This window comes from Sorex fumeus, unplaced genomic scaffold (assembly GCF_029834395.1).
Source record: "Sorex fumeus unplaced genomic scaffold, SorFum_2.1 ptg000047l, whole genome shotgun sequence".
Classification (NCBI taxonomy): domain Eukaryota; kingdom Metazoa; phylum Chordata; class Mammalia; order Eulipotyphla; family Soricidae; genus Sorex; species Sorex fumeus.
Genome location: NW_026606104.1, coordinates 34,441,005 through 34,454,507, shown reverse-complemented (window position 1 = coordinate 34,454,507; position 13,503 = coordinate 34,441,005). Strand labels below are relative to the sequence as shown.

The 13,503-nt window shown below is 59.8% G+C and overlaps 1 protein-coding gene across 2 annotated transcripts in view; it reads right to left on the bottom strand.

Moving 5' to 3' along the window:
* CROCC (ciliary rootlet coiled-coil, rootletin) overlaps positions 1–13,201 on the bottom strand; it is a 43,286-nt gene extending 30,085 nt beyond the window's left edge. The window contains exons 1-10 of one of the 2 annotated variants that reach the window (XM_056122658.1): positions 13,090–13,201; positions 12,452–12,593; positions 10,636–10,790; positions 5,839–6,024; positions 5,653–5,736; positions 5,513–5,574; positions 5,228–5,393; positions 3,343–3,449; positions 1,078–1,314; positions 339–435 (exon numbers count right to left, since the gene is read on the bottom strand). In XM_056122658.1, coding sequence (XP_055978633.1) covers positions 339–435; positions 1,078–1,314; positions 3,343–3,449; positions 5,228–5,393; positions 5,513–5,574; positions 5,653–5,736; positions 5,839–6,024; positions 10,636–10,790; positions 12,452–12,593; positions 13,090–13,149 — 1,296 coding nt within the window. In that variant the 5' untranslated portion in view covers positions 13,150–13,201. The remainder of the gene's footprint in view (positions 1–338; positions 436–1,077; positions 1,315–3,342; positions 3,450–5,227; positions 5,394–5,512; positions 5,575–5,652; positions 5,737–5,838; positions 6,025–10,635; positions 10,791–12,451; positions 12,594–13,089) is intronic. The other variant, XM_056122659.1, reaches the window with a different exon arrangement.
* Between the last annotated feature and the right edge of the window lie 302 nt (positions 13,202–13,503).

The following is a 13,503-nucleotide window of genomic DNA, read 5'->3' as shown; positions in this document are numbered from 1 at the left end:
CAGTGCTCAAGGTCCGTGCAGTGTTGGGGATCAAATGAGGCCGTCTGCACTCCAGGCAAGCACCTCCCCCCTGTACTCTCCCCCGGGGGGCTGGCAGGACAGACTTGCGTCCTAACTCCCCCCACTCCCTAAGACACTGGACAAGGTCTCATGGGTCTCTGCAACTGTCCAGTGGGGGTCAAGCTACAAGCTGCGAGGGCTTGAATCAATCAAGGTCAACATCTCACCACTGAGCTGGGCACGTTCTGGGAGCTCCACCCACGAGGGGGACTCTGAACCTCCCCGTGCCCAGCCGCATCCCTGTGCCTGGCCCACTGCTGTCCCTCCCTGCCTCTCACCAGAGCCTCCAGCTTCTCCGTGAGGGCTTTGTTGAGCTCATCCTTCTCCAGATGCTGTTTCTGAAGATGCTCCACCGTCAGGGCCAGCTCGGACACTCTGGAGGTGAGGGGCAGTGGCCACACAGGTGAATGAGAGACCCAACCCAGAGTGTCTGTAATCCCAGTATCTTCCACATCCTTCGTCCTTCCCCAAACCTGAGACCATCCCCTGGGGTGCAACTCCCTAGCTATGTGACCTTAGGCAAGTCACTTCCCTTCCCTCTCATTCTCCGAAAATGAGAATGAGGTGATTTCTCCTTTTAGTTCCAGGGAAGGGTCTCAGGGGCTGAAGCAATAGCACAGCGGATAGGGCGTTTGCCTTGCATGCAGCCGACCGGGGTTCGATTCCCAGCATCCCATATGGTCCCCCGAGCACCACCAGGAGTAATTCCTGAGTGCAGAGCCAGGAGTAAGTAACCCCTGAGCATTGCTGGGAGTGACCCCCCCAAAAAAAAAACCCAGGGAAGGGTCTCAGGAAGTGCCCTGGTCACTGGAGTGAAAGGCCTGACATCAGAGGTTGGCACATGTGCCTTGAGCAAGAGCCCTCTGAGCCTCGGTCTTGCCCTCTGCCAAATGGGGTAACTGGGAAGCGAGGCCAAGCTCCCACCAGGGAAGGGCACACCCCAGCCTACAGACACTCCCCTCCCCCGTACCCCTGCTGTGTCTGCAGAACCTCCACCCCGCCCTGGGGGGCACCGACCTGGCATTGAGGTCAGCCTTGTCCAGGTCGCTCTGCACCTGCAGCTGGGCCAGCTCCTTGTCCCGGAGCTCCCTGTCCCGGAGCTGCTCCTCCAGCCGGGCCTGCAGCAGGCTCTGTTTCTCCAGGGCCGCCTCGGTGCGGCTCTCCGCCAGCCGCAGGCCAGAGCTCAGCCCCAGGCCGGCCTCCTGCACGGCGCGGGAGGTGCGGGCCAGCTCTCCCCCCAGCTGCAGCAGGTCCCTAGGAGGGAGGACATGGGGCAGGGATGAGCGAAGGCTGCACCACGGGGCGGGCTGGAGGGACTGGAGAGGGGTGAAGGCACTTGCCTTGCCGGCAGATTTGATCCCTGGCACCTAATCTGAGTATATAGATTCACGAGTGACTCCCAAAGCAAAAAAAAAAACACTAGGCTGGGGGTCCGGAAAGACAGTTGAAGGGCCAAGTGCAAGTTTCACATATCAGAGACTCGGCTTGCTCTCCGCCACCACGTGGTCCCCTAAGCACCACACGGAGCAACTACCCACACACAGAGCCAGGAGCAGGCCCTGGGCACCAGCAAGTGTGGCGCCAGAACAAATCAAAACGTGGGACCAGAGCGATAGTACAGCAAGCAGTGCGTTTGCTCTGCACATGGCTGACCCAGATTCAATCCCGGTACCCCTTATGGTCCCCTGAGCTCCACCAGCAGTGATCTATGAGTGCAGAGCCAGGAGTAAGTCCTGAGCACCAGGTGTGACCCCAAAAAAAGCTTTTTTTTTTGGGGGGGGTCATACCCAGCAATGCACGGGGGTTATTCCTGGCTCTGCACTTAGGAATTACTCCTGGCAGTGCTCAGGGGACCATATGGGATGCTGGGAATCGAACCTGGGTTGGCTACGTGCAAGGCAAACGCCCTACCCACTGTGCTATCGCTCTAGCCCCTTAATTTAATCTTTAATTTTAATAAACTACACCAGGCCAGAGAAATGACTCAAGGGGCAGAGCACATATTTGGTTTTGGTTCTGGGGCCACACCCGGGATGCTCAGGGGTTACTCCTGGCTCTGCACTCAGGAAACACACCAGACAGTGCTCGACCATATGGGATGCAGGGGATTGAAGCTGAATCAGCCACATGCAAGGCAAGTGCCCTCCCCACTTAAATATCACTCCGTGCTGTGAGCACATAATTTGCAAGAGGGAGGCTTGGTTTTGATTCCCTGCACCACTAAGACTAAGTCCAGAGCTGGGTGGAGCCCCTAGAGCACTGTTGGGTATGGCCCAAAAAAACAAAACTAAAACAAAAACCCATGACACTGAGCTGACACTGTCAGACTGCCCCAAGAGAAAAGGTCCCCACGTGCACAGGGGAGGCTCTGGGGAGACAGCCATCTGGGGTAAGTGGCTGTGTCCAGCATGGAGGACAATCAGGAGGAACTCTGGAAAATGCAAATGGACAAGCGGCGCTTCCTCCACCACTCCAGCCCGATGAACTGCAGCTCAGCCCCAAGACCAGGAGAAAGACTTCGGATGTAAAGTGACCTGATGGAGCGTTACTCATATGAGAAATACTATTGGGGCCGGGAGCATCAGTGATAAGAAGGGTACAGCAGGGAGGGCATTTGCCCTGCATATGGTCCCCCCAAGTACCACCAGGAGTAATTCCTGAGTGCAAAGTAGGAGTAAGCTCTGAGCATCACCAGTGTGGCCCAAAACACACACACACACACACACACACACACACACACACACACACACACAACTTTGACCAGGCAGGAGTGATAGTACAGCGGGTACAAACAGTACAGATTACAACCTTACTCATAGCTGACCCAGGTTGGATCCCAGGTACCACATACGGTCCCCCATGCCTGCCAGGAGTCATTCCTGAGCACAGAGCCAGGAGTAAGCCTGGGCAATTCGGGATGAGACCCCAAACAAATTCTGTGACAATCTCAGTGTCTATCACAATATGGGTGCTCCAGTGACCAGGGCAGCAGCTCAGTGGGTTCCGTGCATGCTCTGCAGGCAGAAGGCCTGCGCTCCATCCCCAGAGCACTGCTAGAGGGAGCCCTCAGCTCAGAGCCAAGAATGAACTCTGAGCACGACCAGGTCTGGGTCAGGAAAACAAAATGAGAAAATAACACTCAGCAAAGAAGCTAGACGTCAGGGAGGCAGGTCAGTGGGAGCGCAGAGGCCTGCGATGCACGAGCCCCTCCGTCCCACCCTGGGCCCTGGAAGAAAACACAGGGCTTCCGGCCACAGGGTGCCCCCAGCCCCCCGGCCTCACCTCTCGGTGGACATCTTCACCTCGCTGACCAGCCGCCGGACTCCCACCACCTGCCTCCACAGTTGCAGAAGGCGGCTGTGCTCACTGCTGAAGTAGGCGTTGAAGGACTACAGGGAAATGAACAGGGCGAGGGCTGCAGAAAGCCGGCCGCTGCCCCTGGGCTCTAGCCAGCTGGGGGGCACCTCTGTCCAGCCAGTGGGTTCTCTCATGCCAGGCTGCCCTGCCCTGCTCCCACACCTCCCTCTCTCCCAGGGCGCTGCAGGAAGCTCTCAGCGGCACAACTAACTGGGCAGCTCACTGTATCTTTATCTGTTTGTTTAGCTAGTATTCCTGATTTGGGGGCCAAACCTGGGGGTGCCCTGGTGCTCTATTCCCAGCTCAGTGCTCCCGCTCCTGGTGAGCGGAGGGGACCACGCAGTGAGGATTACACTCAAATCTTCTGCACCTAAACCACGCAGGGTTAAGGTAAAGCAGTGGGACCCCCCCCACCCTCTGCAGAACCCCTTCCAAGGGTTCCTTCCCCGTGGGTCGGGGCAAACCAGCAAGGTCAGGGACCTCCTGCACCTTCATGTCCACCTCCTCCTTGCACCTCTACACTGCCCACTGATCCCTCTCCCTGGTCCTTTAACCCCAAATGAAACTGAGGATGTGCGGAGCTGAGGGGTAACTCAGTGTAAGCATGTGAGAATTCACGGTCACGGTTCTCCCGTTGTTCATCGATTTGCTCAAGCGGGCCCAGTAACGTCTCCATCATGAGACTTGTTGTTAATGTGTTTGGCATATCGAATACGTCATGGGTAGCTTGCCAGGCTCTGCCGTGCGGGCGAGATACTCTCGGCAGCTTGCCGGGCTCTCCGAGAGGGGCAGAGGAATCGAACTCGGGTAGACCATGTTGGCCGCTTGTAAGGCAAACGCCCTACCACTTTGCTATCGCTCCAGCCCAAGCATGTGAGAATACATGCCTCAAGTACGGCCTGGGAGGGGTCAGAGCGATAGTACAGTGGGTAGGGCGCTTGCCTTACATGCGGCTGACCCAGGTTCAATCCTTGGCATCCCATATGGTCTCCTGAGCACTGCCAGGAGTAATTCCTGAATGCAGAGCCTGAGCATTGCCAGGTGTGCCGCCCTGCTCCCCCCCACCCACCCCACACACACATACACGCGCACACAAGAAACTAAACTCAAGTAGGGTCTGGGAGATAGTACAGTGTGTAGGCTGCTTGTTTTGCATGCAGCGGCTGACCTGAGCTTAATTCCTGGTACCCTATATGGTACTGAGCGCTTCAGGAGTGATCCCTGGGTGCAGTGCCAAGAGTAAGCCCTGAGCACTGCCAGGTGTGACCAAAAACAAAACACAATAGTGCAGAGTTAGGGTCATATCTTGCATGGGCCTCACCCTGGTTTGATCCTTGGAATCACATGTTTCCCATCCCCCAGCATTACCCAGAACAGCCCTGAAGGTCCCGAGCATGGCTGGGTGCATGGCCCCAACACTGGAGGACCAGAACAGAAGCAAATCCTGGGCCTGAGCATTGAGCTACTGTTCTGGCTGTTCAAGAAGTGCCAAGAGTGGCCCTTGGGCCCCTAAGCACTTCGTGGGAGGCTCTACCAAAAAAACCCAAATTAGGAGTTTGGGTATTTTTCAGTGGATGGTCCCCAGAACACAACCAGAAGTATTCCCTGAGCACTGAGCCAGGAGTAAATTCCAAGCACTGCTAGAGTGACCCCCCCAAAAAATAAAATGATTAAACTGAGGGTGTGACCACGGTAGAGCTTACCACGTGGGGTCAAGGTAAGGCAGCAGGACCCCCTCTCCCTCTGCAGACCCCCTTCCTTGGGTCCCCTTCCCCGCGGGCCTGGGGACATCCGGCACCTCCATGCCCACCTCCTCCTCGCGCCTCCACGCTGCCTCCCTCTGCTCCAGCTCCTTGCGGCTGCGTGTCCAGTCACTGGTCACCTTGCGAATGTCCTCGCTCAGAGCCTGGTTGGCCGAGCTGGCCTGGCCCAGCTGCTCTCGAAGCATGGCGTTCACCTGGGCCAGGCTGGCACTCCTGAGTGGGGCAAGCAGAACGATTGATTGATTGACTGATTGATTGATTGGGCAGGGGTCCGGGAGGCGCACCCCCACCGCGCGCTGGCCTCAAGCGGGCCCCGCCCCTGCGGCGCGCACCTCTGCTGTTCCTCCTCCAGGCGGATGAGGGCGCTCTCCAGGTCTTGGCTGTGCTCGGTGTCCTGGGTGGGAGAGTGGCGGCATCAGGGAGGGCCCGTGGAGAGCAGGGGGGCGGCCCCGGCCCACCCTGCAGCACCCACCCGCAGCTGCTGCTGCTTCAGCTCCGTGGATCTCTCCAGAAGCTGCTGCTCCATCTCTGAGCACTTCTTCTTGTATTGGAGGATCTGGGGGTGGGTGGGAGTGGGGGGAGTGAGCCCCCAGGGAGTGTGGGCACAGGGAGGGGGCGGGGCGGGCAGGAGCAGGAGAGGGCTAGCCCTGACCCTGACCTTGGCCTGCAGCCGCTGCACGAGCTGCGCCTGCCGCTGCTGGCCCTCCTGATAGGCCTGCAGCTTGCGCCGGTAGGACGCCTGCTCCTCCTGCAGCTGCCTCCGCAGCTCCACGCTCTGCCGCACCAGCCCCCGCGGCTCCTGCGTCTCCAGCTCCCCGGCCTCCAGTCGGAAAGCCTGTTCCAGCTGCAGGGAAGGACCCCCGTGGGGTGTGAGGGGGGGAAAGAGTCGTGGGCCTGCCCCCGGGGGGGTGGGGATGGCAGGCCCAGGTCTCTTGCAGTGGACGGGGAGAAGGGGGGGCGCGCCAGGCCGAGCTCAGGCCCACAATGCTTTGCAGGCACGTGTGGGCAGGCCCATGATGCAATGCATCCAGGTGCATGGATGAAGGCGGCCGTGCATGGACACACAGACCCAGCATGCATGGACAGACAGACAGAGCACGCACCGACACACGGACACGCAGCTGAGCAGCAGTGGCAATGCGCAGAAGGGCACAGATGCCAAGGGGGGGGGGGGTGGAGGAGTCTCGGCCGCCCACTCACACGGGGAGCCTCCCGCAGGAGGATGGTTATTAGATTCCCCCGCAGCGCAGCGCCTCCCCACCCCCGCCCTAAGCGAGCCGGGGGAGTCTGGCTCTCTGTTCTCCGTGGTAGCACATTTGTTGCAATCACCGACTAAGGCAGAAGCACCCGGGAACCCCTTCACTGTGCCTTGCAGGCACTGAGGCTTCACCCCCTCACCACAAAACAACAGAAAAAAGGGGAAAAAGGTATCAATACACATCTGCAGATCAGAGCACAGGGGCCATGCACACAGGTGGCCCACCCCCCTTCACCCTCGCACCCAGCGGGGGTCAGTAAGAGATTCTGAAATCCAGAGCCCTGCACGCTGGCTAAGGCCCTCTCTGCCCCAGCAGGGCTAGGGTGCCCACTTCTCTCAGGCCTCTCTGAAGCCCCTGCGGCCACCCGAGTCCTCCATGCCCTTCCGGCTTACAGCCCCTTGGACACCAGATCTCGTGGGCCTGCCTAGCTCTGGCTGCCCACATAGACAGAAAAATCCTTTTATTTTTGTGGTCAGAGAGGGAGAAGGCAGCTGAGGATGAGCAGGACCACTGGGAGGTGGAGCACCAGCATCCCGCCCGCCTGACTCACAGCCCCCACTCCCGGGTGTGCAGGACATTCCCACGTCACCCGCGCTGACTAACCGGGCCCGCCTGCTTCTGTCAAGCCCACATGCCCAGGTCACGCTCAGTGGACCTACAGCCACACAGAAAGCCCCCTCGCCTCTGCACTCTGCCCCACCTCTAGGGGCAGCGCTGGCTGGGTGTAGGCCCAGCGCTGGATCGGGGGTGGGCAGTGCCCTCCCACGTGTGGGACTCAGCGCGGGAGGTGTTGTGCAGGGAAGTGGGGGGCCGTCAGTGAGGGGGTGACGTCACTCGCCTAGGCTTGCCTGAACTGGCGGCGGGCGGGGGAGTGACCCAGTTGGGCACTGGGCTTGTTGGTATGTGGATGGAATGTCCTGGGGATGGGGGTGCACGTCAGAGCCCCCATGCTTTAGGTCCCTGTTAGGGACCTTGAGAAGGACGTATTGTGTTGGAGACTGTCCAGCCGTGTATGGCCGTGAGACATGAGACAAGGTGTGTGCTGAGGGGCTGGAGCGATAGACCAGCAGGGAGGGCTCTTGCCCCCCCCCCCCCCGGGCAACTGGGGGTTGATTCCCGGCATCCCCATATGCTCCCCACCCCCACCCCGAGTCTGCCAGGAGTGATTCCTGAGTGCAGAGCCAGGAGTAAGCCCTGAGCACTGCGAGGTGTGCCCCTCCCCCAAAAAAGGGAAAGGAGTGTGTTGAGTGGAGGTGGAGGGTCTGTAAGCAGAGGTGTGACTGAGTGACATGCTGTGCACTGGCCGGGACTGGCCGGCAGTGCCCAGAGTGGTGGTCTGGGGTTCTGGAACGTGCTTTGGGTCTCCGTGCGTGTCTGCGTGGGCTCTGCTGTGCTCCGCTTATCTGTGTGAACCGGTGTTAGCACCTATGATTTCCAGGAGTGCAGGCAGTGCTCAGGGACCGCACCCACTTCCCCTGAGCTCCTGGCCAGCCACAGGGGGCTCCTGGCCACACTTGCCCTTCCCCCACGTTCCCTGGCTCCTCACCCAACCGCCCCGTCTATCTGGTGATTTGGGGCTTCCGCCAAACCAAGCGTGGGGGAAAGTTCTCTGTCTCCCCGGCAACCACTACCCCAGTGCTGCAGCTCAATTCACTCTGGCCAGGTTGCCATGGCCACGCAGGAGCCCAGGGGTCCCTCCTGCGGAGCTGAGGGGTCACAGCCACTCCTTCCCTCATCCCAGCTGCCTCACCCTGCACCTGCTCCTGGGGACAGGAAGAAGTGGGGCGTTGGCGGGATGGGAGAGGGGGATGGACTCCGCAGTACCCTGGGGTCCTCCCTCTGGTCTGGGGGAGGCTCTGAGTCACTGACCCTCCATGTGCTCAACGAGACAAAGCCCAGCGGACCACGGAGTGGCTCAATCCTGCTGCGTGCGACCCGGCCAGACCCCAGGCTACTGCTGGGCACAGGGTCCCGAGCACAGGACTGGTGAGGGGGGGACAGCTCAAACTATAGGCCTGAGTCCTGGCCCAGAGGCTGGTGACCATGCTAGGAAGGGGTGAATGTGGCCAGGAGTCACCTGGGGGGAGCTAGGGAAGTGGGTGCAGGCCCCAGGCCACTGCTTGGACCCCTGGAAATCACAGACGCCAACATCCTGCTCATAAACACACAAGCAGAACACACCAGGGCACACGCCCAGCCACTGACCGAAGGACTGCTGGGTCCCCTCTCCAGGCCTCAGTTTCCCCATCTGTATAAGAATCTCCTCGTTTATGGGGCTGGAGCAACAGCACAGCGGGTAGGGCATTTGCCTTGCAAGCGGCCGACCCGGGTTCGATTCCCAGCATCCCATATGGTCCCCTGAGCACCACCAGGTGTAATTCCTGAGCGCAGAGCCAGGTACTCCAGTAATCCCTGTGCATTGCCGGGTGTGACCCAAAAAGCAAAAAAAAGAATCTCCTATCTTTGCCGGTCATCCTTGGATCCACCCCCCTGGGAAAGGCCTTGAGGCCCTTTATTATTATTCGGCAGGGGGGGAGGGGGGAGAGGGGGGCTTTCTGGTCACACCAGGTGATGTTCAGGAATTACTCCTGGCAGCGCTCAGGGGACCATATGGGATGCTGGGGGTCAAATCTAGGTCAGATGTGTGCAAAGCAAACGCCCTACCTGCTGTACTGCCTGTCTGGCCCGGGCCCTTCTTTGTCACACTCTTGTGTCCAACAGGGCATCATTCCCCTGTCTCAGTCAAAGTCAGTCCCACCCCATGCCCCCTTTCCTCCTCACTCAGGGCCCCCCAAGACCTGGGAGGGAGTTTGATCGATGAATATTTTCTAGCCTGTGCCCCAGCTGCAGTCCCCCATATCCTGGCAGCAAAGGGACCTGCCACTTCCCACCTCTCCTTCCCTGGCCTCCTGCCAGGGGACACTGTCATCTGCACACTGGCATTTAAGAGGCAGACCCCGGGTGCCTGGCTCTGTGCCAGGGGCCCCCAAAGAAAGGCCTCGAGGGAGGTGGCTGGCTCAGGACGCCGTCACCACAGACAGCGTGGACTCAGGCCAGACCACCCGCCACGTCCCCTGCGATCCCTGGGAAACCATCCCGGTCAGTGGGGCCACTGGGGCCCCCCACTTGCCTCTGGGCAAGTCCCAACAAGTTGGGGGCCTATCTAGGTGAGCAGACACTAGGATGGCAGTGGAGTACACACACACACACACACACACACACACACACACACACACACAAGCACACATCTCCTCGGGCCTGGGAACACAGCCCCGGAGCCGCTGGGCCTGGCTCTGCCAGCACCCTCCAGGGGACCCTAGCCCAGCTTTGACTCCAGGGTCCTGGCTCCCATCTGGAACATCCAAGAATCACATCTGAGGTCCCTGTAAGCATTGCAGCAACCTAGCGATTCTACCGGTCCACTTGTCTCTCTCGGTGCCCAGATAATTAAACTGGCAAAGCAGAACCCTTTGCCTGGGCTGGGTTATCAAGAGACCTGGCCAGAACTGACTGTGTGACCCCGAGCATGGTGGTTGCCCTCTCTGAGCCTCTGCTCTCTCCTCTACACAAAGAGGCACCATGGTGGGCCTGCCTTTGGGGCATGTGCCAGGGTGTGCCTGGCACAGAGCAGAGCACCCACTGTCGCTGTGCGGTTCTTACCAGCCCTGCTTCCCACTACACACACGCTTCCCTCCCGCCAACCTGCCCCACCTCTCAGCTCCCTTCAGCTCCCCGGGGTCACCGGGGTCATTGCCCAGAGGCCAAGGCAGAGAGAGCAGGGCGGCTGGGCCAGGGCTGGGGAATCCTGGCAGGTCTAGCTCTCCCCTCCACCCCCCACCCCTCCAAGCCCCAGGGCAGCAGTGGCAGGTCTGTGGTGCCCAGGCCTCCCTCCCCAGATGATACCAGGCTGGGCAGACCCCAAGGAAAGCCCTTGTGAATGGGAGCACACGGTGATCCCCAGGGCCCTGGGGGGAGTCGGGCAAGCAGGTGTGGGGGAGAGGGGATGAGCACACAGGCACGCACGTCCCCAATCTCAGGGCACCCTCGGAGCACGCCTGGGCCCCTGACCACCCTCCGGGCAGGAAGAGGGACTGAGAGTGGAGGGGTCTGCTTGCGGGCATTCAGGCTGGAGCCCCGCCCATACCCTCGTGTGCCTGGTCATCTCCTGCCCTTCCTGCCCCCCTGGCCGCACCCACCCTCTCGCTGACGGCGTTGTACTTGATGGCCAGCTCATCGCGCTCCGCTCGGCTCTGGGCCAGCAGGTCCTCCACACGGGACAGCTCCTGCTGCAGCAGCTGGTTCTCTTCCTGCAGGGACAGCAAGGATGCCATCTCCGGGGCGGGCGGTGGGGCTGCAGAGGGACAGTGGGCACAAGATTGGCTACTAGCAGGGCTCCTGGGCTGTGCCCTCCCCCTGCAGGGGCCCTCCCCGGGCTGGGGGTAGGAAGACAGGCCAGGCAGTGAAAGAGAGAGACAGAGAGAGAGAGAGAGAGAGAGAGAGAGAGAGAGAGAGAGAAAGAGAAAAAGATTGTGTATGTACACGTGTGTGCATACTTGTGTGTGTGTGTGTGTGTGTGTGTGTGTTGTGTTTTGGGGGTGGGGGGGCGGATGCAGCACTTAGGATGCAGGGAAAGAGCTAAGGAATCGGAAGGAAGGTGCAGATGGGCCCAGAGCCACAAGCAGAAGGGACGCAGCTACGGCTGGTGCTGGGCTCCTCTTTCCCCCATGACTATACGTCCCTGGGGGGTCTCAGTTTGGCTGATCTGTAAAATAGACAGAAAAGTCACCAGATCATGCCAGGGAGCAGAAAAAAACTCACTTTAAAGGAAAGAGTTTCTGGAAACTTCTGAGGCTGGAGCTCAACATAGCATAGGCAAGGTTGTGAGGAGGAAGAGGAAGGAAGAGTTAGAGGAGGAGAAAAAGAATGGTCAGAACTACCCGTGTCCCCACTCCAGGCGTCCCCCTTTCCAGCCTGGGAGAACTGGACACAGCACAATTCAGTGTTTGGGTCAGTGTTTCCCAAACTGGGGCAGGGGGCACTGGAATAACCTGATGGGGAGCAGTGGCAGCCTTGGGCGCAACTGAGGTAGAGGTGCTTTCTTTTTTTTTTTTACTTCTTTTGGGTCACACCTGGTGATGCTCAAGGGTTATTCCTGCCTCTGCACTCAGGAGTTACTCCTGGTGCTGCTCGGGGATCATATGGGATGCTGGGAATCGAACCCGGGTTGGCCGCTTGCAAGGCAAAAGCACTCCCCGCTGTGCTATCGGTCCAGCCCTGGGGACGGGGGTGGGGGGGGGGTGTTCTTTTATGGGGGAGGCACTGAGTCAGCCAGCACCCAGCAGTGCCCAGGACTACTTTAGGCTCTGTGCTCAGCAAACTATAAGTGGAATCAGGGATCAAACCGGGGTTGGCTGCCTGCATACAAGACGTGCATACTTACTCCTGTTCTGCCTCCAAGATCCCTGTCACCAGCCAGGTTCGGTCTCAAGTTCAGTCTTAAGTTAAACTGACTGACCTCAATCTACCATCTCACACCTGCCCTGGGAGAAATCTGGGATCTGGATTTTGTCCTTTTTTGTTCATTTGGTTTGATTTTTGTAGGTTATACCCAGCAGTGTTGGGGGGGCGGGTCCTCCCAGCTCCGTTCTGGGGGGCGAGGGCAGGTGGTTCGTTCCCAGCACAGCTCTGGAGAGGAGACCATGCCGTGTCAAGACTCAAATGTGGGTCTCTGGCATGCAAAGACTGAACACTCTCTCCAAGCCCCAGGAGTTTGTCTTTGCAGTCGGCTACAGGCCAGCTCGGAGGAGATGCTGGGCCCGGCTTTGCAGTTGCACCACCTGTGGGACAAATCCATGCCAATGAGCTCAGTGCCCCTGTTTTCTCATCTGTCAAAAGGGTCTCTCCACTGAAGGGCTGGACCTGCCTCACGGTGGGTATTTAAGAGGCAGTAGGACTGTGGGCAGACAGCAGCGGTGAGCTGCTGAGGAGTCTGGACCATTCCCCGGCTCGTACCTGGGCTCACGGGCGGGGAGAGGTTGCGGGTGACGATTTCCCTGATGCGGGCGGGCAGGCACGTGGACCGAGAGCCTGGGGCCGGGTCCTGCACGCTCGGGCCCTCGTCCTGACCCGGCCCCACGACGCTGCTCTCCAGGGTCTGCAGTGAAAGAGAGTCTGATGGGAGGGGGGCGGGGGGCAAGACCCGGGATTCCTCCCAAGAGGTGGGTGCCCAGGAAAACTTGATGAAATCCCTAAATGGGGGGGGGGTGCCTGGAAGCCCAACCGAGTTATAGAGTCCTAGGGGTGGACACTCTCGGGGACCCCTCCTGGCCAGAGAAGCACTCATAGATCCCAGGGGGGCAGCACCGTGTGGGAGCTCCCACCCAGCTCAGATAGGGTTGGAGTGAGGCTCACTGCACCAGCAGGTAATCCCAACCCCTGAAATCTGGGAGTGGGACCCCGTCCACACACAGACAGTGGGAGAAGATGCAGGACAGATACTCCTCATCCCTTCATCTCAGACCAGAGGGGTCTCAGTGCATCTCTCTCTCACACACACCCTGCAACCCCCCAGGATTCACTCACCCCTTCCCCACTCCGGCTTGGTCTATCGCCCCCATCCTAGACAGGGTGGGGGCAGCCCCCAGACCCACCTGAATGACTGTCTCCAGTGCCAGCTGGGCTTCCAACGACCCCTCCTGTCCCAAACTCATGGGGGAGGCTCCAGGCACCTTGTCCAGCCCCTTGTCCAGGGCCAGAGCACTAACTCAACCCACCCACCCCAACGGCGGACTGCTGGACAAGCACTGGGGAGATTAGGGATTAAATCCGGCCGCGCTCCACGTGACCAGGGAAGTGGGCGGGGCTGGCGGGAAAGGGGAAGCAGAGAAGAATCGGGACAGTAGCGGCGGCGGGAGAGAGGAGGGGGAGAGGAGGGGAGGGGAGGGGAGGGCAGGGAAGACACCTCCACTCCACACAGGCACATTCTCCTCCCTTCCCGATGCTGGGTCCTAGAGCCCTCCATCCCAGTGCGTCTGGGCGTGTGTGTCTGTCTGTGTGTGTGTGTG